This window comes from Chroicocephalus ridibundus, chromosome 6, assembly GCF_963924245.1.
Source record: "Chroicocephalus ridibundus chromosome 6, bChrRid1.1, whole genome shotgun sequence".
Classification (NCBI taxonomy): Eukaryota; Metazoa; Chordata; class Aves; order Charadriiformes; family Laridae; genus Chroicocephalus; species Chroicocephalus ridibundus.
The window spans coordinates 31,833,197-31,856,784 of NC_086289.1; the positions used below are offsets into that span (position 1 = coordinate 31,833,197).

The 23,588-nt window shown below is 39.8% G+C and overlaps 1 protein-coding gene across 5 annotated transcripts in view; it reads left to right on the forward strand.

Annotated features, from left to right (window-relative positions):
• Positions 1-23,588, forward strand: part of GRID1 (glutamate ionotropic receptor delta type subunit 1) — a 549,421-nt gene that overhangs the window by 517,000 nt on the left and 8,833 nt on the right. The window contains exons 13-17 of one of the 5 annotated variants that reach the window (XM_063337940.1): positions 4,340-4,535; positions 12,091-12,257; positions 13,612-13,852; positions 14,112-14,198; positions 23,210-23,242. In XM_063337940.1, the coding sequence (XP_063194010.1) occupies positions 4,340-4,535; positions 12,091-12,257; positions 13,612-13,852; positions 14,112-14,198; positions 23,210-23,242 (724 nt within the window). Of the gene's footprint in view, positions 1-4,339; positions 4,536-12,090; positions 12,258-13,611; positions 13,853-14,106; positions 14,199-23,209; positions 23,243-23,588 lie in introns of all 5 variants that reach the window. The other 4 variants (XM_063337939.1, XM_063337936.1, XM_063337938.1 and 1 more) reach the window with 4 other exon arrangements.

The following is a 23,588-nucleotide window of genomic DNA, read 5'->3' on the forward strand; positions in this document are numbered from 1 at the left end:
AGAAAGTCCAGTTTTCAGCTGACTCTACATGAAGTAATTGCAGCTCCCCTGGAAATTATGTCTCAATTGTTGCATTTATCTAGCAGGCATAACTTCACATGTTAAGTATTTTGGCTGGTAATACAGTTTTAAAAGACACCATTTTTGTTTAGATTGACCACAGATACATTTACTTAAATCAATTGGTTTACATGTACTTGCCTATTACGGCAATCACACAGTGGATGTATTTATCTACAAATTGAAGTTCGGCTCCTATAACTGTAAGTGAGGAACATCGGCTTTTTCTGCTTTACTAAGCTTTATCTTTAATCACACTTACAGAGAGTCCTTAATGGGTTGTGAGATCCAATAATTGAGGTGGTAAGGTTAATGGGGCATCTTGTTATGCTACACATTTTTGTTGCAAATAATTTTATATATTAAATGCATGAAATCTTTGCCATAAGAAAGTGAGCCAAGAATTTGAGTAGCTGCTGAAGATGGGCCCAGCTAATGGCTGGTTGCAAAAATAAAGTGTAGTAACAATGACAGCAGCTGTCTTTAGAGAATGACACAATTGTAAGATACAACCAGTATCCGAAATGTGGCAGTGAATGATTTTGTCTAGCGATGGCAGATCTGAGGGAGTTAAAATACCAATAGTTAAAACCTGCATTTGTGATTATCTTAATCCATCCTGTAAAAGCCAGAAGATACTAATCTCCATTCAGTGTCTTTTATGTATGCGACCATACCCGCCATGCCCAGATCTTTCGATCACTTCCCTGGCCATGGAGATGCTAAGCATTGCCTCCACTTTCAGCACAGAAAGACAGTATGGAGACATTTTTTATACCGAGTAAGAACAGTGATCTAGAGCATTCCCTGTCAGGATAATTTCTGAGGGAGCTTTTTGGCTAAGTGGGCCATTTGGTAAAGGCATAAGGTTATTTTCTCACTCAAACAGTCACCGTCCTTCTGAATTTATGCTAAAGGAACTGATGGTAAGCTTGGTTACCTGCTGTGACCCTCACTCTGTCCTTCGGTGATCATCTCTCTCTCTCACAAGGCATTTCCAATGGTGCCACAGTACAGAGAATTTCCTGTGTCAGCGGCTGTTCATATAATACATCAAAGGGGGCACCGCAAGAAAAGCACATGCAATCCTTAGGGCATGCAATACTCCTTGTTATCTCTTCTAAGGAAATTCTGCCAGGTAAAGGGGCAGTAGTTGTCTCGCTCCCGACACCCAGGCAAAGGCTGTGCTTCCCTCCCTGCCACCAGTACTGATTATCTGTTTATTGGACCAGCAAAGCACTTGATTTAAACCCCGAATTTGCGCGCTTTTCCTTGTGATGTTTAGAGAATTGAAGAAAAAGTGCTGCTTGGAAAGCAGGATGTGCTGTGCTTTTGTGTAGTAGTGATTGTCGATAAAATGTAATTTAGCTAAAACAAAAGTACTGATTGTCAATAAAGTACAATTTAGCTAAAACAAAAGGCATATTTCTGACAAAAAGCTTCCACAGCAGTAAAGGCAGTAGAATTGATCCAGAAAATATGGACATTATTAAAATTGCAGGTTTAATTTCTTTTTTTTTTTTTTAATATCCAAACTCTCGAATTCAAACTTTCAAACAGAAGAGCAGCGTGAGCAGTAGGCACTTGTAAAGTTATCAGCTGAAAGCTCTGTTAAAGAACATTAGCTAAACATGTTCCTGCTACTGTGCTTCTACCACACATGCACTCCTACACACGCTGAAATCTGTACGCCAAACTGGGTGTCAAAAAGGTTGCCACAGAAACCCTCCTGTGTGTATTGAGTACCTTTCTTTATCATTTGTGCATAGAATAGACAGAAACGTGTCTTTTAACAGCCGGATCATCCATCCCAAGGATGGAAGCAATTCCATGGAATATGAGTAACTTATCATAAAAAATAAAGAAGGACCTAAATGTAGCATGTAATTATTTAGATCAAGACTGGAGGAAAAATGGTCCTGTTCACTGACATGTACAGGAAACATTTAGGAGACCAGAGTATAACTTTTGGGATTGCTAAACATAGAAAGAAAACCAACACGAATTCCTTAATTTTTCATTAGAATTTTGAATTTCCAGCAATCTCCGGGGTGTTCATTTTGTACTTTACCAAAGTGCCATATACAGAGCTAGGGAAATAACAGGAGGTTTGGGCTTCGATGCAACTCCCAGAGTTAGCCCAAATCCACAAGTGTGCAATGTATAAAGAGAAAAACTGTTCACACAGTCTTACTTAAAGCTGCTTAGCAGCTTAAAATGATAAAAAGTCCTTAACACAATTTAAGAACTTAAACCACTTAAACTGTTTGAAGCAGCCTTGTGAGTTCGAAGAGTTTTGGCGGGGGTGGGAGAGGCATCCCTGCTGAGCTGCAGCTCTGGGGACAGGGCTGGCAGGCTCCCACGCGGGGTGTCCAGGCAAAGGGGCCCTTTTGGAGCCAAACTTGGGAGGAGATGTGTCGGAGAAGATCATAGAATCATAGGAAGGTTCAGGTTGTAAGGGACCTTAAAGATCATCTAGTTCCAAGCCCCCTGCAGTGGGCAGGGACACCTCCCACTAGACCAGGTTGCTCAAAGCCCCATCCAGCCTGGCCTTGAACACTTCCAGGGATGGGGCATCCACAACTGCCCTGGGCAACCTGTTCCACTGCCTCACCACCCTCACAGTAAAGAATCTCTTCCCGATATCCAATCTAAATCTCCTCTCTTTGAGTTTGAAACTGTTAGCCCTCGTCCCATCACTACGCTCCCTGATGAAGAGTCCCTCCCTGTCTTTTCTGTAGGCCCCCTTTAGGTACTGGAAGGCTGCTATAAGGTCTCCTCAGAGCCTTCTCTTCTCCAGGCTGAACAACCCCAACTCTCTTGGCCACACACAGGCTGGAAGATGGAAGAGTTTTATGTAGTGTTGTGGATGTGCCCAGATTGCTTTGCTTCAAATTGCATTGCAGGGAATCTTACAGGGATGTGAGCTGTAAGCAGTGGCATCCCCCCAGTTGAAACAGGGAAGAGGGTGGCAGAAAAATATTGTCCGTGACAAGTCTTCAGCTGTGGAAAACAGCTTCAGGGCCAAGGGAAGGTTCCTCAGGAGCATTGCGAAGAAATCTTCTGTGAGAGCTGCAAGGCAAAATGTTTTGCTTTCCTGGCTCCAGGAGTTGGAGGCAGGTGGGAGGTGGCATGAGTGCGTTTTTCGCGTGTTTTGAGGAGGACTTTTCTTTTTCTGAAAGACAGTTTTGGGGAAAAAGAAACGGAGGGAGGCAGGGGAGGGTTGCTTCCGTTTGACTGATCTCAAACAGCTGGTCAGTTGGTCATATCAGAAGCATGTCATTGTTACATCAAGTTATGCATTTATAAAACATAAAATAAACCATTATTTATAAGGTCCGGTTTGGTCCCTGCTGCAGCATGTGGTGGTCAGTGGTTAAATGTGTGTTTGTGTGTGTGTATGCGCAGATGAAAAAAATGGTGGCACTGCACAGAAGCGATACTTGAGGACAAAGGAAGGAGTCACAGGAATGGGGGCGAATGTGTGAAGGTGGAAAACAGCTAGGATGCTTCTTCCGAAGGCAATGATGCCACCTTAAGTGTTTTGAAGCTTGGCCTGGTTTTCATTGATGCAGGCAGTGATTTACACCTTTGTCTGCAGAAAAGGCTGTAAAACAGGAGTGAATTACATTCTGTGCAATTTGAAAATAAATGGTGCGTTCACAGCCACTCACATTGAGGCCCATTTACACTTCTAGAGTGGTATGATGAGTAAATGAAAGGTAGGCCTGTGTGTGAATGAAAAATGCCTGTTTTACCAGAGGCTGTGAAAAGAGAGAGAGAGAGAGACTTAGTGGAAATTGGAAGCGAGACTTTTATTTGTTTGTTTAAAACAGTCGTATCGATTTGGAGTCAGATGGAGTATTGGTGTAACTGCAAACTAATTCCACTGAATTCTGCAAAGTATTTCTGGTGATGCTGATGGGGCTGGAAGTTCATATTTATAATCTGAGTTTTTCCTGTGCTTGAGTAAGTCTTTATTGCATGATATTCTTGTGCAAACTTGGCATCGTAATACTTAATATGAATGTTATCTGTCCAAAAAAAAAATCTTTACTGGGGCGAAAAGTTGCTTGGGTATAGTTAAATTCATGTGATCTCAATACAATTAAATTACTCCTTGGTTTTCTTCTATGATGAAGAATGAGATACGCAAATGTTACTCAGTGAGGATAAGTGCTTTCTGACTAATGACAGACATACAAGTAAACCTTTTAATGAATGAAATCTTGGTAATGTACTGTGTAATACTAATATCTCAATATTGCTTGAATTTCAGAACATTTCAAGATCTGTCCAAACAAATGGATATATCTTACGGTACAGTCAGGGATTCAGCAGTGTATGAATACTTTAAAGCAAAAGGGACAAACCCTTTGGAGCAGGATAACACATTTGCTGAACTGTGGAGGACTATCAGCAAGAATAATGGGGCAGATAATTGTGTATCGAACCCTTCTGAAGGCATCAGGAAGGTAAGACTGAATCACAGGGGGTTTTATTTAATTTTTGTGCGGTGTCAATATTGTTTGCATGGAGTTAACAATGTTAAGTCACAGGAAAGCAATTACATAGTCATTAAAAAAACCCCACCCCTATCTAAAGTTCCTTTTAGTAACTCGATGACAGATAAGAATCATATTTTGGGGTCATTGTTTTGAATTTAACTGCCTTTGCGCTGCCTAAGTCTTCAGTATGTAAGTCCTTCTTTGGATCTGGCCATAAGGTTTCTAATTATTTTGGGAGCTCCGATAATATGGCTTTGAATGTCATTCATTATATTATCCAGGTGCTGACTCTTTTCCTTTGCTCATTTGAGGGAGTTTTTTTCCTGAGTTGATGGATTGAACTTATTGGAAACATGAGTAAGAATCAAGGAATTCACTGAACATACACTAATTTCTCTTAGAACAGAAATTTAATGCAAGATTTTCTTTGTTTATTCCAAACTTAAAGAAAACACATATACTCCTTCACATGTCACCATGCTTTCATGTAATTTTTTTACCATTCTTATGTCAGTGGATGCTCTTTAGCTGTGAGATTGTAAATACTCTTATTCTGTAAGCCTACTTCATGCTGCCATTTACGATAGCTAGATTTGCCTAAGCCAGAAATGTAACTGTAAATTGTCAGACTGTTTAGAATACCAATTACGTTGTCTGTATGGAGCTGGCAGCTTTGTCCTATCTATGTGATAATAACTTTTCATATTAAGTTTGATTTCAGTATTGTAGGGTGATTTTTATATAACTTGATCAGCTCATTCAATTAACATCAACAATAACCGAATTTACTTCAGTCCCCAAAGCTGACCAAGGCTGCTATTTGATTAGACACCTACATAAATTTGGCTTAATATTTAATAACATTGTCAACTGAAGTGTTGTGTTTATAGTTTAAATATCGCTCTTCCTAGCTCATTGAGCTCTTTGAATAAACAGACAAGTTTTCCGTGTCAAGTATTAGAGATAGAAATTCTGTTTTTCTAAAGGAGAATTGATGTCAACCAAGGAAATGGGACTTTCCATCCATAAACATGTACTGCTGCATGAGAGAGATGTAAATGTGCCTTAAAAATGTGTTTGATAGGAAATGGGAAATCTAAAGCTCCCTAGCATAAAAAGATCCCTAACACATTTTTCTGAATGAGGACTTGCCCAGCACAATGCAAAAAAAAAATAATAAAAAAATCACTACTACCCTTTCTCCCCTCCTTCTCCTTTCCATTTTCTTCAGACAGCATCACAGTTCAGCTGCAGTTACACACAGAGCAATGCCACTTCAATGCAAAACAGGAGAGTGCTGCTTATTTATGGTACAGGCAGGTATTTCAGATGTTTGTCTCTATTCAGTTTACGTCTCTCCATTTCCCAGAGATTTTCCTACTCCCTTTGACTGGCTAAAAACAAAAGGATAATAGTGGAAGAAAGTCCTGAAAGCTTTTGTGGCGTTTGGTTGCCATGGCAGAGGTCTCTTTTCAGACACAGCACAGTCCCTGTAGTCACAGTGACCATCTCCCATTGTCAAGGCACAGCTTTTGCAACACTGGAAGAGCCGCGGAAAGGGCATTAATGCACTGCAAAGTCACATAAGCAACAGAAGGGTGTTTCAGAGTTGGGGGCGCAAGTTGCTTTTGTTGTACTCCCAAGGCAATTGAAAGTGGTCATTGCAGATGGAAAACGTCCTCCTATTCACAAATGTGTCTGCATAGCATAAGAAGAGGTTACCAGACAAATCACCAGTCCATACAAAGCGCTGCTTTGCCACTTGAGTTTTCTGGTACTCTAACAGATGAGGGTTGACTAACGCTGTCGTATGGAAAGCTACAGCCAGAATGCCCAAGAAGCATGCAGCGCGTAGCTCCTGCCCTCTCGTCCCAGGTGGACATTGGTATTGGAATCACACACATTTCTAAGCCTTTGTAAATCTAGCAAACTGTTTGCATAATTCCCGGTGGCAATCAGTTCTTCTACATATTAGTTACCACAACATATGTAATAACCTGTGGCTTTTTGCCTTGTGGGCAGACATTTTTGTTTTGAACGAATGAAGTAGTATGATCCCTGTGTATTCCCATATATATATATATATATATCTTTTGTATCGATACGTAGGAGAATTAAACTGTTACTGTATTTAAAAATTGTATTTGAAAAATACAAACTGTATTTTTTCAATGCCTTACTGTGGTGGAGACTGTTTGTTCCCCTCTGCAATCAATTTGGTGCCAAAATTACTCTGAATCCTTCCTTTTTTCCTCTATGTCACTTTTGATGAAGTGATAAAAACCAAGCACAGTAAATAATGTGACTGTATCATTCATTTAGGCAATGGCACAGTTAAGAGTCTATTCCTTCCCTTTTTTGCTTCCTTCAAAAAGTTTCTCTCCATTAATGAACACTAAACATTAAATCAGAGCATTTCTCGTTGAACAGTCACCTCTGTTAATTTTTATTTTGAAAGCAAACGTAATTTAAAAGTTCAATGAATAGAATTTTTTTAGAACTATTTTTTCTAGTAATTTATTGTCCACAATGAATTTTTTATTGTGAATTGTGCTTGCTCATCCGTGTGTTTTTATGGTTCCTCATAAATTTCTCCATTCTTGACCCATCAGCCTTTGGAGTAAAAGAAAATGCTTCCTTAAAGCCTGAATATATTACATCCTTTAGTGGCTCCTTAATTATATTAATTTTTCAATCATTTCAACAGGATTAAATGGCATGTTTTCTCTTTATTAGAACTGTGTTGCTTCTCTTAAAGCACTTTTTTATAGATAATAAATGTTATCCAGGCATGTTTTCGAACTATTCCACTAATGCCAATGTAAAGGTCACTTTTTGATATTTCTGTAAGTACCAGACATATAATGGGATCAGCTGCAGTGACACTCCGTTCTGGCAGTAAATTAGTGATGAATGTTGCATTATTCTTGCACTTTTGTCTTTAGTATGGTAGCTTCTTCATAAGGTTCAGATAAATCACAGACATATCAGTTGTTAATCTGAAATTAATCTTTTTTCAAGTTGTTATTATTTCTTACCATGCTTTCTTTGCAAAAACATCGTTTTACCGTCAGTAAGCCAGGATCCTTGAACGATATTCTTCCATCTCCCTCCATGTTGAAGAGTGACGCTATGAGGTTGCTTACTGCTTTTCTGAAGTGTTACTATTCTCTTTGTGGTCCTTCTTATATCTAGGAGGCAATCTTCCCTGGCCTTTTAATTTTTTATGATTGTGAAGAAGAAATATTTTTGATAGAAGTTTTCCCTAGGGGAGTCATTTTTTCTTAAATCATTTTTCTTAAACCTCTTCAACCAAAGATATATCTAGTGTCTTTGGTGTAAACCACCATAGTAGTTCCACCTGCATGGAATAAATGAGTGCTGCTTTGGCTGAATTTCTGTTAAAGAGGTTTTTTGAAAATTTAACTGAACCGTTTTTGTTTTGTTCTGTGATATGCCTGCATGCTGAGAGTCGCAATAAGGCCATAGCAAAGGAGCAAAATATGAAAGCCAATTAAAAGTCTAAAGTATAAATTCTAGCTTATTATTCTGTGTTTCATTTCAGTCATTCTTTATTCGAGCTCTTACCTATTCTCAGCTGGCATTTGCCACATTTCCTTTTACCATCTCAATCTATATATAATCTTTGCAATGATGTCTGATCACTAGAAGATTTTTATTCTATATTGGGCCCTAAAAACATACAATGCAGGCTTTAGGTGGCTGAGCTGTGAATGCAAGAGCCTGAGGATACGGATCTGTGCTGTATTGTGATCAGGACTCGGTTGCGTGGGTAGGTACATCTGTGTCATATGCAACTAGGGAGCCTTGATGTGCTTCCTGCTCGTACACCCCATGGGTCAGCGCCAGGTGTTTCCTGTAGTTCTTAGTCTTCCTGCCTCCAGTACCACTCTGGCCTGGAAGCTGAGGGGTATGCACAGGTGCATGCACACATTCTTTCACGTGATGAAAAAGAAATGTGTAAGCTACTTTTTAAAAGTTTTTGGTTTGATTTTTAGTTGAAAATAAGTGTCAATTTGATTTTATTTGGCTTTTACTGCTTGCCTAGTGAAGGTATATAGAAAGTAAACGTATCTCAAACACACGTGTGTGTCTGTAGTTGTGTGTTTTGTACATATGTTTTTCAAAGTTTGTAATTTTTTTTTTAAACTGAACAAATGATACTGCTTAGCTGTCACAACAGACATGAAGGATGCTGAATTTAGACAGCAACTAAACATTTGGTCATAAAGAAGCTTTCTATGCAATGAACACACTAATAGTATGAGGTCTTCAGAGAAGAACATTAGGCAAGTGGAATAAGTTTTGGAAGAGACAAGTCTTCCCTTAGGAAAAAGGGATCTTTGGAGATTCTGGTTTTGGCAGTCAAAGAGGAGAAACAGCCTTACATGCATTATTTCAGGGAGTTGAGAAGTATGCATAACTAAGAGTTTAAAACTCAGATTCCTGTTTATGCTAAAATGATCAGACTGTCGGAGATACAATGCTCTACAGATGTGGTACTGGATAGAATGATTTATGTCATAAAAAATATAAAATTGATATGAAGAGACCTGGTAGACTTACAGTTGTATGACATAACTTAGGATAGCAGCATTGCAAATGCAAGAGAAGTAGACCTTGTCAAAAGATCGTCTGTCTAACATTGAAAGTCAGTGTACAAAGCTCTTTTATAAAAAAATAACATACAGAAAACTTGGGCTTGAAAAGTAGAATCAATAATGTGATTTTGCTGTAGACATTGCCTTATAATTGAAATCGAATATTTGAGGAAGACTGGGTTCCTCACGTATTACTAAGAAAAAGATGAGGAATGTATGACATGTTGTCAGTGTTCTTCTTTTGTAAATTGTAAATTTGAAAAGATGATTTACAGAGCAATTCTGAAACAACTAAAATATACAGCTATTTAAAACAAACATACAACAAAAACCAACCAGAAAACTGCAAGACACGTTTTAGCATAGTGATTTAGGCCATATCTTTTCTGGGTCTCCTCTTTCTGTACATCCATCAGGCAAGTTTTTGTTCTTTAATAACATAGATTTTGAATAAATTCTGTGTACAGTAACAAATGCTGTTGTGTTTGGTCCCATGAGTACGTATTTTTAATGCGCTTGAACTTGGACAGTTTTCTATCATAGGTAGCAAAAGCCTGTGTATTATTTACCATAGAACACAACCTGCCTGGGATGTGCTAAAATAGGGCTTTTGATGGTCCTACCTTGCCAGGAACACCAGTGGGACTGGTGCCCGTTGCCAGTTGTCCCTAACCAAGTAGGAGGCCCATCAGCACCATCACTGATGTGAAAACATAAAATGTGAATCATTAAAGCCAATCACAGGAAGAGTGGAGGGCAGGGTGCAGAGATTTGCTGCTAACAATCCAGTGAGTTATGGGTACATGATCATTCCGAAAATACTTTTGAAAAGCACATTTTAGACTTCCAAGAAGGTAGGTTGCTGGCTGAATTATAGGCTTAGATGCCTTGAGGAATCACTCCCTTGACATCCTTAATGTTTTACGCATCCCTGTGTTGATAGGTTGTGAAGCCTTTTCTGGCTGTCACGTATAGTAAAGAGTGATTTGGTTTTTTTCTTTCCTCCTGTGTGCCACCATTGCCAGTTTAGGTAGACAGCCAGGGATAGTATCACAATGCAGATGTGGCAGTCTTGCTCTGGTCTGGTTTCATATAGTGACATTTATGTGCGAGACATTTTTATGAACATGCTAGATTAATAAGTTATGTCACCAAAGCAGTGTATGATTTTAACAGTAGAGTTCTGTGGCTTGTATTTGAATAATTCCAGTAAGGTCCATACTCTAGTTTAGATTTTAATGATGTTTTGTACTAATATAATAATAGTTGTCTGAGGCTATATGTATTAATAACTCACCAGGGAGGTGGCAAAGGAAGAACTGGGGAAAACCCCATCATGGTGGCATACCCTTAACAAAAAATATTTTCCAAGTAGTCGGTACAAGCTCATTTAAATCTTAGCGAAGAGGAAGGATATCACATTTTTACTCTGGTTTAACTCAGAAGCAAATGAATTTGGGGATCTTTGATTGCCCTGATGCAGGTAAAAGGGAAGGGGAGGGGGAAAGAGGTGGATTGTGGCAAGTAGCTTACAGAAAATCCAAACGACATACCTTTAATCTTTGTTTGCCTAGATTCTACCCACTAGAGGATAACTCGCCTGTTTGATTTATTGTCATGTTTAAACAATTGTCAGGGACTTCAGAAAGCTATGGTTTATATCAAAGCACGGTGAAGTAAAATTAGCTTAATTGCTCAACTGAGGAATCCAATATAATAAAAGAACTAAGGGAGGCTTACAGGTGAATTCAAAACTGAGTTTACACAAAAATGGAAAATATGGGGAAGAATAAGCTAATTCCATGTCAGAGCTGCAGCTATTTGCTGGGGGAGCTTGATGACTTCTGATTCCCATAAAGAAATATATGCAGGACTTCAGCTCCCAGCCTTGCTTTGTTCTGACCTAAAGAAATCTGAAATCATCCAAAGTTTAAAAAAAAAAAAAGGAAAAAAAGAAGCCTTGTAAGTGTACATTCATGACTACTCATTTATTTGCATTAGATGTTCCAGCCCATCTGTTCCATTGTGCTCTGTAAGTTCACTAGAGACTTAAAAACATACTACTTAAATATATTAGGAAACCAATGATTACTTTAACCAAACAAAATGATGACTTTTTTTCTTTACTGAATCCCTATCCAGAGATGTTTCTTACATCTTATGTTAAGTAAGACGATTTACATTCATCATATGCACTGCGTGCAGGCATTGGTTTGAATCCAAATTAATGCTGACATTTAAGGATATCTGCGTGGGTGTGTGATAAAATAAAACAATATTTGTCCCAAAAACTGAGAAAATAGGAGATGCTGGTGACTCTTCTTACCTGTGAAAAAAAAGAGGAACTCTTTACACTCAGAGCCTGCCTTTTGTTACAGGACTAACATAGCTCTCAGAAGGGACTTTATTTATTTGCAGGTTTATATGAGAAAAGCTGTAAAGTTACCATTTTGTTAACTGTGATGACTTGGAAGCACTACTTAGTGCTCATACCGTACCTGTCTAGTTCCATGAATGTGTGGAACCGGTCACACTCCTGCTAACTCATGTCTCCTACAAAACATACATCAAATTTCATCAACTAAGGCAATAGCTTTCATTTATAGATAATTACCTGCTATGTGAGCCTTGCCTACACTTACGGTTGGCTGTATTATCCTATGTATTCCTATTAAAAATGGAAGACATTTTAGCAAGGTTTGAAGTAGATGAGGTCCTGCTGGGAGAGGAGTGTGTTAGAAAAGTATTAAGATGTTGGAGGTCTACAGATAAACTGTGACCTGATGAAATACTACTGTGGAGTAATGACAAGCTGAGGGTTTGTTTGCTTGCTTGGGTTTTGCCCTACCTCGAAATGTAGTTTAGTTTAGATTTTTGTTGTGTTCATGGTGTATTTGCAGGCGAAGAAAGGAAACTATGCTTTCCTGTGGGATGTGACGGTGGTGGAATATGCTGCGCTGACGGATGATGAATGCTCTGTGACAGTCATTGGAAACAGCATCAGCAGCAAAGGATACGGGATAGCACTCCAGCATGGGAGCCCCTACAGAGATCTTTTCTCTCAGAGGTAAACTGAAACAAAGCTCGTTTTATAGGATTCCTCTCCACAATCAGCAAGGCATCGCATATGTGGTTTGCATTAATTTTGGCCATTACTGAATAAATGACAGTGAGTAAGTGACAGCAGAGAGGTTATGAGTTCCAGCTTCAGCAAAGCTGCTACTTCTGCTTGGTGTGCAGCTGCTTAGGGAGGAGGGGACTGGAGTTGTGTGTGGCTGCGCACCTCCAGGCAGCACTGCCTCTGGCAGAAGAAGGGCTGATGTCCTCAGAGCCATGGGTGAGCTAAGGGAGATGCTGAAGAGTGATCTTTGATTCATGCTGTGTTTTGCAGGCTATGAAACAATGTGTTGCTCCCTACAGTAAGCAAGGAATAACTCCTACAGGATAAACCAGGGATGGAGAGACAGGTTGAAGCCTCACAACGGTACAGGAAAACAAGAAGTGCTGAGCGTTGCGTGGGGTTGCCAAGACTATGAGACTACAAAACTAGGCCATTTAGTGATCTCTGAGCTATCAGCTAGGAATACCTTTTTCATGGGAATGCGTACCCTGAAATGAAGACATGCAGTTGCGCAGGCACGTGTGGCCTTAGCAGAAGGCGAGCGGGTGCTCTGCTCCAGGCAGGGAGCTGAAGCATTGTTTCCTCGTCTCGCTCCTTCTTTATAAAAAGGGGTAAAACTTCAGCTGCATAACCAGAGACAAAGCTGCCTCAAGAGAAAAGATTGTTAGTAAACAGCTAAAACAGTTATCAAACCAAATCCAAAATGAATCATTCACAGAGAGAAGGGACACTTCACAAGAGGCAAAACAATGATTAATTAGCAACCGTTAACACAGTAATTCAGGCGTGAAGTAACAGCATTGAAGTAAAACCCTTTTGAATAAACTACATTTGCTGAAGTAAATGAGTTGGTCGCTGCTTCAACAGATTTGTATGAAGTGGTGCACAAATAGTAGCATGTTTAGTCTCGCATGATTTTGAAATTGTTGTGGGAGAGCAGCAGTGGAGTGGGTTGAGCATTTTGCCTGTGGGACCAGCTGTTGCAGCTGAATGTAGCCAGACCAGCCATGACTAACTGGAGTATAGTGATTTCCCTTGGAAACGCTTCTTGCATTGCAGTGTAATTTTTGACGGTCTCTTCTTTTTCTGAAGTCACGCAGTGGAATTTACCTGCTGCTGTGAGTAGGAAGAAATCCTGGTATAACTGAGTTACAGATGAAGAATGATACATGGTGGTGGTGATGGGATGGAGTTTTCAGTTGTGGGACAGGAAATTTAAGAGTTATGTGACATGCAGAAAAGACCAAAAAACTGAAAAAGTATCATTGCAAATAACACCTGTGTTTTGAAATTTCTGCAGGATCTTAGAGTTGCAAGAAAGCGGAGATTTGGATGTTCTTAAGCAGAAATGGTGGCCACGGATGGGACGTTGTGACCTGAATAGCCACACCAATGCACAGACAGATGGGAAGGCACTCAAGCTTCACAGTTTTGCAGGCGTTTTCTGCATTTTAGCAATAGGCCTTCTTCTTGCGTGCTTGGTGGCAGCATTGGAGTTGTGGTGGAACAGCAACCGTTGTCATCAAGAAACACCGAAAGAGGTCCATAACTTTTATTCTTATCACAATTAAAAGTAGAAAACACAAAAGAAAGAGGGAGCGAGTGGAAGTTGTGGGATTTTAGGTGCTCTCATACAATAAATTTGATTTATTTTGATTTGCCATACTAAGCTTTGCATATAACTTTTTGGGTGGTTGTTTCTAAACAAATTAAAAAAAACAAACCATGTCTTTTGTGCACATGGAAGGTGCCAAACTGACAGCCCTGGAGACTAAAGTCCTCTATTTATTTATAGAGCAGATACAGCACGGGCAGCAGCAGTGCAAACTTCCCCACATTGCCCCACCAATGTGCCTCAACCCTGACCTGGAGAGACCACCTTTAGGGGTAAGAGAGTAGTTCAGAAACATGCCCTCGGCCTCTCTGCTGTGAGTGACGGGGAGGCCAGTCACGGGCACCCAGTTGTGCCATGCGTGGTAATGTTTTCTCTGATCTGAGACCCCCATCCATCGGCTGCGAGAACCACGTCCATCCTGCGCAGGCTGTGCAGCTGCCAGCCAGCTGGGTAGCTGTTTTCCTTCATGGCTGACCTAGGCTGAGTTTGACAAGGTACACGAGCAATTAAAAATAAACCAGCTAGTTAATAACTGAGTAAGCTGTATTGCCATGACAGTGTTTAAATGCTTCCTTTCTTTTGAAACCAGTTCTGTTTATAAAAATAGGAGCCTCTGAGTAAACCGACCTTCATATGACATATTTTACCTTGGAAAACATATCTGAGAATTTCTTGGGTTTGAAGTTTTCGTGTGCAGCAGCGAGTAATAGTTAGCAATGCTATGATAGAATAATTAGTCCATACTCAGATCTGTCTTGCATGAAGCCTGTGTTTGTTTACGTAGATTAAGTGTTTAACAAACTAACCTCTTGTAATTTTGGAGACACTGAGGCATTTGTAGGTGTTTTCATCTTGGAACAGATGTTTTTTACAAGCAAATAATAGCAGTGAGCTGCATTACAGCTGGAAAATAGTACATAGCCCATCAATTCCAATCTATGTTTCTCAGGTTGCCAGGAGTACTACACTAATTGACATACCTATTACCTGTAAGCAATTCTGGCAAAGGGGATCTGAAGATGTATGTTGCAGTCTGTAATGCTGTGAAATATTTATCAGTAAGATTCCACTCTTCTGAGCTCCTGCTTCTCGCATTTGAATTCATCCATCAAGTGTTCGGTGATAAGCATCTGTACCGTGTTTGTGGGACAAAGCTGCAAAGTCACTTGCCTGTGGCTCCGCAACGTTTAATAGCGAAAGGGACATTTTGGTGAAAGGAAGCATGTCTCCGCTTTGCACAATGCAGCACTCCAAAAGCAGGCACAGGGAGAGCACGAGTAGGTAGTCTTGGTTATAAAGAAGCTCTCACATGAACAGAAGTGCGTATTTAATTGCTCTTTGGTTAAATACTGTAGCATTTTGCCCCTGCTGCCTTGTAGAAGTCACTCCTGCTGTCAGGTAACCCCAAAGGCCCCCCCGCCCGTTAGCGTTGCTAAGGGCTAAACCCTAGCAGTAGACGGTTCACTGCTCACTGCGAAAGCCTGGCAGGGCAAGGGGCCAGGACGTTGTTTGAAGTGTCCTCATGCTGCGTGTGCACACGTCCTGCCGTGCTCCGCAGTGTGTTCCCCTCTCTACCCTCAGGGACTCGTCCTTGTGCATCTTTGTAGAGCGAAATGAGGATATGCCCCAAAGGCAGTTTCATATTGGGGTAAAGTGAAATAATTCACTCTTTTATTGCAAGGAGTTTTAAATACTCAGTTTCCATCTTCCTGACTTTAAATATTTTATTTTTGCCCACCTCCTTTATTTCTTTTCTTATATCTGTGAGATGGATTATTACAGATCCCTGCCTACCCCATCCCATCCCTCTGCACCTCCTCCCCTTTCCCTCCCGTGCATTCTCAATTAGAGTGGCTCTGCACATCCTCTTTTGCAGTTTCTGTGACAAACGGTAGAATACTTTTAAGCTTCCGTTTTTTTGAGGTACACTAAAGTTACCCATACGGTAAAGCCATACTTGGGAAGATCCACCTGTGTGTGGGGCTAGGTCTGCCCTTAGCACGCAGCCAGTCTGGGTTTTGGGAAGCAAAATAAACTGAGGCACAGGAACAGGCTCAGAAAGGGTCAGTGGTGTGGGTGCTGCGGAGAGAGAGGGAACAGTCAGTGGGAGCCCTGGCACAAGTAGGTGTTAAGGTTGAATGAGAAAGTGCGTGTTCCCGAGGAGAAGGCACGGGGATGAGGGCTCACAGGCCGAGCCGGACAGGAGGAAAGTGTAAGAGGGGCACGTGGGGCAGGTGGGATGCAACATCATGAGGGGTCCCTGAGCAGCACAGCTGGGTGCAATGACAGGTAGGCGGCTAGTAGCACCTCTGGATCGGGTCAGAGCAGACGGAGGGAGGGGTGTCTGCTGCCCAGTGCCATGGGCTGGCAGGGTCTTCAGGGATCCTCGGCTGGACCATGGCACAGCCATGTTGTTGGTACAATCTAAGCTTCATTTCCACCCAGAGCCCCTGCAGATCGGGTTGTATAACACATTAACCGTACCCTGAGCTCCCAGCGCATACCCAAGGCTGGTGGTGTCCCCGGCTGGGGGTCTTGGCCCCACAGCCACAGCAGCTCTGGCCCCTCTCCCGGGCCTCTGGGACCCCTGTAAAGCAGAAATGGGTACGTGACCAGCTCGCCCACAGCTAATGGCCACCTGCCCCAGGAGATGGCACTCTGATCACAGTGGCCACAACATCCACTCAGATAAATTAGCAAACAAATGTAGCAGGTATTTCTTGGTAGATTAGTGGGCAGTGATATTTTATTTATGTACTACTAGTGAGGAGGGATTGAAGTGGGATTGCCGATGGCTCCAGTAATTAAGATAGGAAACCAAGTTTCAGAAGAGATGGTGTAGATTGGTTGAAGATTTTCAATGTATTTAGGAGACTCAAGCTTCAAAACGTTGGAAAGGACAACATCCAGGGGTGAGGGGCACATTGAGTCCTGGGGACCCCTCTGCTTGAGTCAGGAACAGTGGCTGAGCATTGCTTAGGGGGCCCAAAGAAAAAAGATTTGATCTCCGGGAGGGAGTGTATTTGGGATATCTCATTTCTGTCACTGTGTATTATCCATCATTTCTACAGCAATAGCCATAACAACAGAGCTGCATATGCATAGCATATACAGAACATGGAAATCTGCTTCTTAGCCGCATCTGATACTCCAGCCAACTCATTAGTACAGTAACAGCTGCAAACTTAAGTCATGCTGCTGATTTTCTTCTACTTTTGGGAAGGCTTTGGCAAAACACGGGTGTTGTGATATCACCTAAAAATTGTGGGAACTGGATTGTCTCCCAACCATTTTCTTCTGTGAAGTGCAGACCTTGAGGAGAGTCACGGAAAGGGCTGATTTTCTTGCAGGCTAAGATTAGACTTCGTTGTCACCTCATGCAGAATTCACCTTATGAGGCAAAGGACAAGGAGGCAGTGTTTGGTTTCTGTGACCCTTACCCTGTTAGGAGCTTTATAAATCCATTGTAGAAAATTACAGTGGATTCAGGATTGAACAAGGAGTTGCCATAATTTGCAGAGCTCTTGTGTAACGTTCTCTCTTTGGCTTGACCCACTTGGTAGGCTATATCATGCCAACAAGTGCCAACTCAAAGAGATGTTGGGAAGATGGATGCATGACTGCTCTGGCAGATTTATGACAGGGTTGGGTGGCCGTGCAGCTTGCTGGAGAGAGAGAGAAAGGATTTTTTTAGAGACTGTCATTTTTTATGGTGAGGGTCTTTGAAGTCTGTGGCTGGAAGAATGTGCACAGCCTTCATTAGCATTGGAGAAATGTTTTCAGCTGACATTAAGGTGTTGATATTTGCCAGTTCGTTGTCTTTTCCACTTCGTAGTCCTTTGGCTTTTGTGGAAGTTATCCTGAGACAATATATTGAGTTCAAGGACTCAGATGTCTGTGTGGTATCAATCACAGCTCTTAATTACAATGAGTGTGAAAAATACAGTGTTAGCTATGTAACTGGGAGGGCCTGGAAGCCTACCTTTTGAAACCTGACAGCCTAACTTGGACTTTGATATTAATCTGATCTACATTTGTAGGGACTTTATAGGAAGAGTTGTCAGATGGAGACTACTTCCAATTGGAATATTTTTTACAGTGTTTGCATATGAAGAAAACCTGCCCCACCCAATTAAAAAAATATTGTTTCTACCCATTAAGTCAATTCATTGAGATAAATCTCCAGGAAAGATGGACTTCTTTACTTTCCCACAACTACAGTTGCCATTGGTTCACAATTCTGTCATGCAAGGAATAGCTAAATGTCTTGCTAGGAGAGTGAAGGCTGGATTGATTTTCTTTTTCAGGGTGTCGATACAAGATATTTTCATTCTATTTGAAGCAGATTTGTAAAAACGTTTCTAGTGAGTTCTGCTGTAAAAATCTTTTAATTCTTCATTTAATCCTTATCAAATCAGATTAACAGAAGAAAGATTAGCTCCAACATCAGGAAACAATGTATAGCTGCAACACCGTGCCATGACCTTCTATCAGGGCTCAAGTTTGTAATCTCTTAAAGTTGGAAAGATCTCTAGTAATGTTTATGTTTAAATGCCCTTATTATTTTCTAATTCAAAAAAATTACATTTGGTCATCTTTTTGAAATTGGATTTACTAGAATTTATAATCATCGTCTCCTAATCATAGTTATTACTCAGCCGTCCTATACCCACATTCATATTTAGCCAGCTCATACATATATCTCTGCGTGTTAAAATCTCAGATTTACATAGCTGCTACTCAGCCTGCAATACTCATACCTGATCTTTTGACTTTGATAAAAGTCAGGAATTTGGGGAGTTGTAAAACAAAAAAATGAGAATTAATATTTGTTCTGGCATCTTTGTTCAGTCACTCTATATCCATTCTGAATAACTGAGCAATCAGATAAAGTTATTGAAACCTGGTACCGTAGAAATGTCGAGCTTTCAACAATTATCTCTGGGTTTCTGTATGTTTTGGTATGAGTCCTATGCATTTATTTCATGATATCAGTAAGCTATAATATAACTTGGATCGTTTAACTGCCGAGGGCTTCGCCACATCATCAGGTTGTTGGTATCATTTATTCCATTTAACACACTGAAAGACAGTTTTCAAATCTTCATTGTCATTATGATCAAGTGTAGCTGCTTACTGCAATGGACTCCCCAGCATCCTCTGTGCTTTATCAGCTGTGTCTTACTGTGATGTACGATTCCCCTTGAAGATTATTACTTCTGAGATCTCTTCAGAACTATTAAGAAAGCACTCCTAGTTCTTCCACATACTATACTCCAAACCAATGAAAACTTAGAAGCAAAGATAAAATATCATATTATTCATGGAAAGAAAGTTGAATACCTGTATTTTTCACTGTGCACAAGTTGTGTTCACTAAAAACAAATTAAGAGGCAACCCCACATCAAAGAACATTAGTTACTTACACAGAATGATTTTTCTGCTGAATGATATTTGTTGCATCTACCGTAAAAGGTGATATTGATTCATGTATTGTTAGTATAGGTCTTGAAAGACAATGTTAGGATGATCTCAAGAAACTCTTGGTTTGATTCTTTCTAGCTCAGATAATATACATTATACATCAGAAATGTATTTTCTCCAAACTGGCTGTGCTACTCCTAGCAGTATGAGTGTTTCAGAAACTTTAACCAGCGTGTTTGCGATTTTGTAGTGCATGAAGTTTTGGGGTTTTTCTTTTTAAGTAATAGCATAATTTTCCACGTCCTGAGTTGCTACTAGTCATTGCCTCATAACTTGTGTCAAATTTATAACTCATTAACAATCACAGTCTTCATAGCTTAGTTTGTGATTTCTTAACTTTCTCATGCTTCTGCAAAATCATTTTATTCAACAAACTCTTTTCACTTTTCTGTTCTCACTTTGTATTTTTAAATAATTAAAAGGGGGCAGCGATTCACGTACTGTCCAGAGTGGGAACAGACTTGTGTACTAGTAACAGCATCTTATCATTCCTCTTTCCTGCTACTCCCAGCTTAATATTTTGAATGTTATTGAATCTCAAAAAGTCTAGACTCTGCAATGCTCTCTAGCTCTATAGGATAGTGGGAAGTAGCAAAATTACTTTAAAAATTATCACAAATATCTTGGCAGTATGCAGCATAAAAGAAAGAAAACCTGTATCTCTGGCCACGGCAGCCTTGTATCATCTGCCTTAAGTTCCCTGGTTTCCATGTTCAATAATATGCAAATTCCAGCCTACCTCAAAAATCCGTATTTCCAGCTTTAGCAGTCATGCAAGTTACCCCCTAGGACTCTCCTCTGGTATTAGAAGACTACGAGGCTCAGTGTACCTTAGAAGTGGAAATATGAGCTAGCAGATACGAGTCCGATGGATCATAATTTGTCACTGCTAAGAATTGTGGTTTGCACCGTGTTCATCTCACTTCAGTTCTCCAGCCAGGTATTACTCCGTGGCAATCGAGGCTTCCGTACTTTCAGCATGGTGTCAGCAGTGTTGTTTTTGATTATTAAAGAGTCTTATGCTTTCACCATTATTTTCACTTTCCTTGTCTTTTTCTTTGTCACTTCATTTACCTTGTCTCCTCTGTGGTGTTATCTTTTTATCTGACAATTTGATTTCCCCCGGGATGATTCCTTTTGAAAGTGAAAGGAAACATAAGATCATCAGACTGATATTTTATTTTCCCTTCATTGCATGTCCTCTATATTTTATCTTGTTTTTATTTTAAATTATTTTTTTCTGTATTTTTATGACATGTCTGAAATCTTTGTACATTTTTTGCTCAGTTGCATATAAATGATCATTTGTTTGTACCACTGTATTGTATTCTACTTTTCTAAGATTAAATAAAGTTTTTTGGGGGAAAATAAATCATGCAAACACTGGCAAAATAATGCATTTTAATGCCATGTAGAAATTCAGTTCCAGACTAGCTTGGAATATAATAAGCTGGGAAACTTCATTTAACTAGCATTTTTAAATCAGCAAAGCGGTGTTAGGAATCGGTCATCCCAGAATGCAAAGTTTAATGTTTGATGATGAAGTATACGCTGGAAGAATCAGTTGGGGAGAAAAAAGAAAGGAGGATATAATATATAAATTGCCTTGTACAGAAACTGGTAATAGCTGGAAGGGCATCTTAACTAACTCAGTGTTGGCTTCTTACATGAGTGAAGAAACAAGATTTTCTCCTTAGAGATCCCTTAGCAGTGAAGCAGATATGCTGAAATATCTGGTCACAGACAGTGTGCTCATCCAGAATCCAATGAAATCAGTCAACTCTTGCTATCGATCACCGTAGATTTAGGTCAAGGCTGTAATGGATTTAAAAGTGACATGTCACCCCCGTGATTAATAACAGTGGGCCCAGGCTTCTGCTATCCAAAGCAGTGTTGAAGCATTCAAGTTTGGTTCTGGCATATTTCCCTAGCTGGAAGGAAGGGATTTTTGTGTTGGTTTAATTTTTCTCTCACTCATGTAAGAAAACCCCGCTAATAGGATTCTTAGGGATATAATCTGGATTTACACAGTATGAATCTTAGTAGGGGGGAAAAAATATTGAGCAGAAATAAACTTAAAAAAATGAATGTTGCCATGCAGGGAAGTCAAAAAGAAACAACCTTTTTGAAGTTCCAGTTTGGTAATGAAATTAAGTACTTGCTTAAGTTGCGTTACATCACCTACCCCAGAGAACATCTGTGGCTACTCATGTGCTTGGCATGAGCTTATGTATTTTACTGAATTGGAGCCTTAATGTATCAGATTCTCTTAGATTCTTCACACAATGTTTACAGAGCTAATGTTTGTATATTTTATCTCAGCCTACAGTGGTATTTTAAAGGTGACATTCTAAGGGGGGGTTGAATGTTCAGTAATAACAAAAATCAGTAAAAGTTTAAAATAAAAAACATAAAATGTGACTGTTTTCTCAATATTTTTTTTTTCATTTTTGTGGTTTGTAAAATGTCTTAGTTCTTGATCCAACTAAGCATTTAAATGTACGTAAAATTAAATGAGAGTTTGATCCTGATCTCACCCAAATCACCAAAACACTTCTATTCATTTTAGTGGTGTAGAAATCAAACTTGAGTTGCTTTGAAACCAACAAGTATAAAGCATAAACTAGAAGTTACCTGTGCATTGAAGTGATTTGCCGAAGACTGAATTTACCGTACAATAATATTAACAAGCAAATTATAAATATCTATTGAATTTAAATAATTTTATAATACCTGAAATAACCTGTGCTCAATATTAGCAAAATATTAAGGAATCACAGGTACTAATATTGTGGAAAATATATATATTAAAAAAAACCAACTTGATGGTTTGGTTATGATTTTCAGTAAGTTCAGAACCACATTTATGAGCACATATATAGAAAAGACCTACCTGGACTTACTCAACATAAAAAGTACTATTTCTTCAGAAGTAGTCAGTATCCACGATTTCTCTTTTGGGAAACTGATGGCCAGATTTTTATTACGCTGATCTATTTTAATGATTTGGCTGGCCATGTCTTTTCTCATGTCAAAATAGGAGCTTGGGCAGTATCCAAGATAAAGCTCTGAATGAGGGTGCGGAAACCTTTTCAAAATTAATTTTTTAATTACAACATTTGTGGCTAACAGAGAAGAGTAGGGGTTTTCTAAGGCTTTCACATGGTTGGAGTAGAGAGGAGAGGCTTTGCAAGGCAACTATCGCTGGGCATCAAACAGGTTGTAGAAGCAACTCCTTGCGTCTCCTGTGCCAACTCTCTCTTGTACTCCTGGCATAATAGGAAAAAATGGGAACTTTTGAGATTTGAATGTGACTAGGCTGGAATGGTGAAGAAGGTTGATGATAGAGCAATCTGTTATGCTGGATGCTCCAGTAGAGTAAATCAGTCTGTTAAAGGGTAGCATTGCTTTGCTTTGGGCTCAGTAGAGTGAAAAATTACATCCCTTGTGGACTAGATAATAATTTAGGATTTAAAAGCTGTGTAAAGCAATGTAAAGAATCCATTAATTTTTAGTGCGTTTTGGAACAGAACCTTTGCTAATTTAATCTTTTCTTTGTAAAAGAATAATCCGTCACCTCACAGGGTCATTTTAGATGTAGTTGGATTCTGAAAACGCCACCCTCTTCAGGGCCATCCTCTTTGGTTGCAGTGGCTAGAATTTGCTATTTCAAACGAGAAGTATAAGAAGTAATAAGTATATGTTTGCTAATAAGAGTGAAATATTAATCACATTGTTAGCCTCACTATTTTGATCCTTTTTTTTCTCCCCACGTCTTCCTTTCCCTTTCTATCTGGAGATGGCCAATGTGATGTTGGGCCTCAGAAGCATGGTGAGAATTTATGATAAACATACAGATAATTGGTTTGTTGTTGAAAATGCCTGCACAGATGAATCCTTGCAAGTTTTCTCCTCATCTTTACCTCTCCCTGGAACTCCCCTTGAACCTAACGTTCATGTTGTTGGAAATGCCTATAACTACAATATATGCAGTGTGTGCACAGTAAAGGTTTCCCTATGTGCAAGTTCTCCTTTCTCCTGAAAGAGTTCCTTTGCGGAGACATTGGCATGCTCACCAACCAGCACTCATTCAGTACTGCATTTTGCTGCTCGTGTTGAAAAATGTTTCTTTGCATTCTCTTACTATCCTGTTTATTTTTAACCTCATGAACACTGTG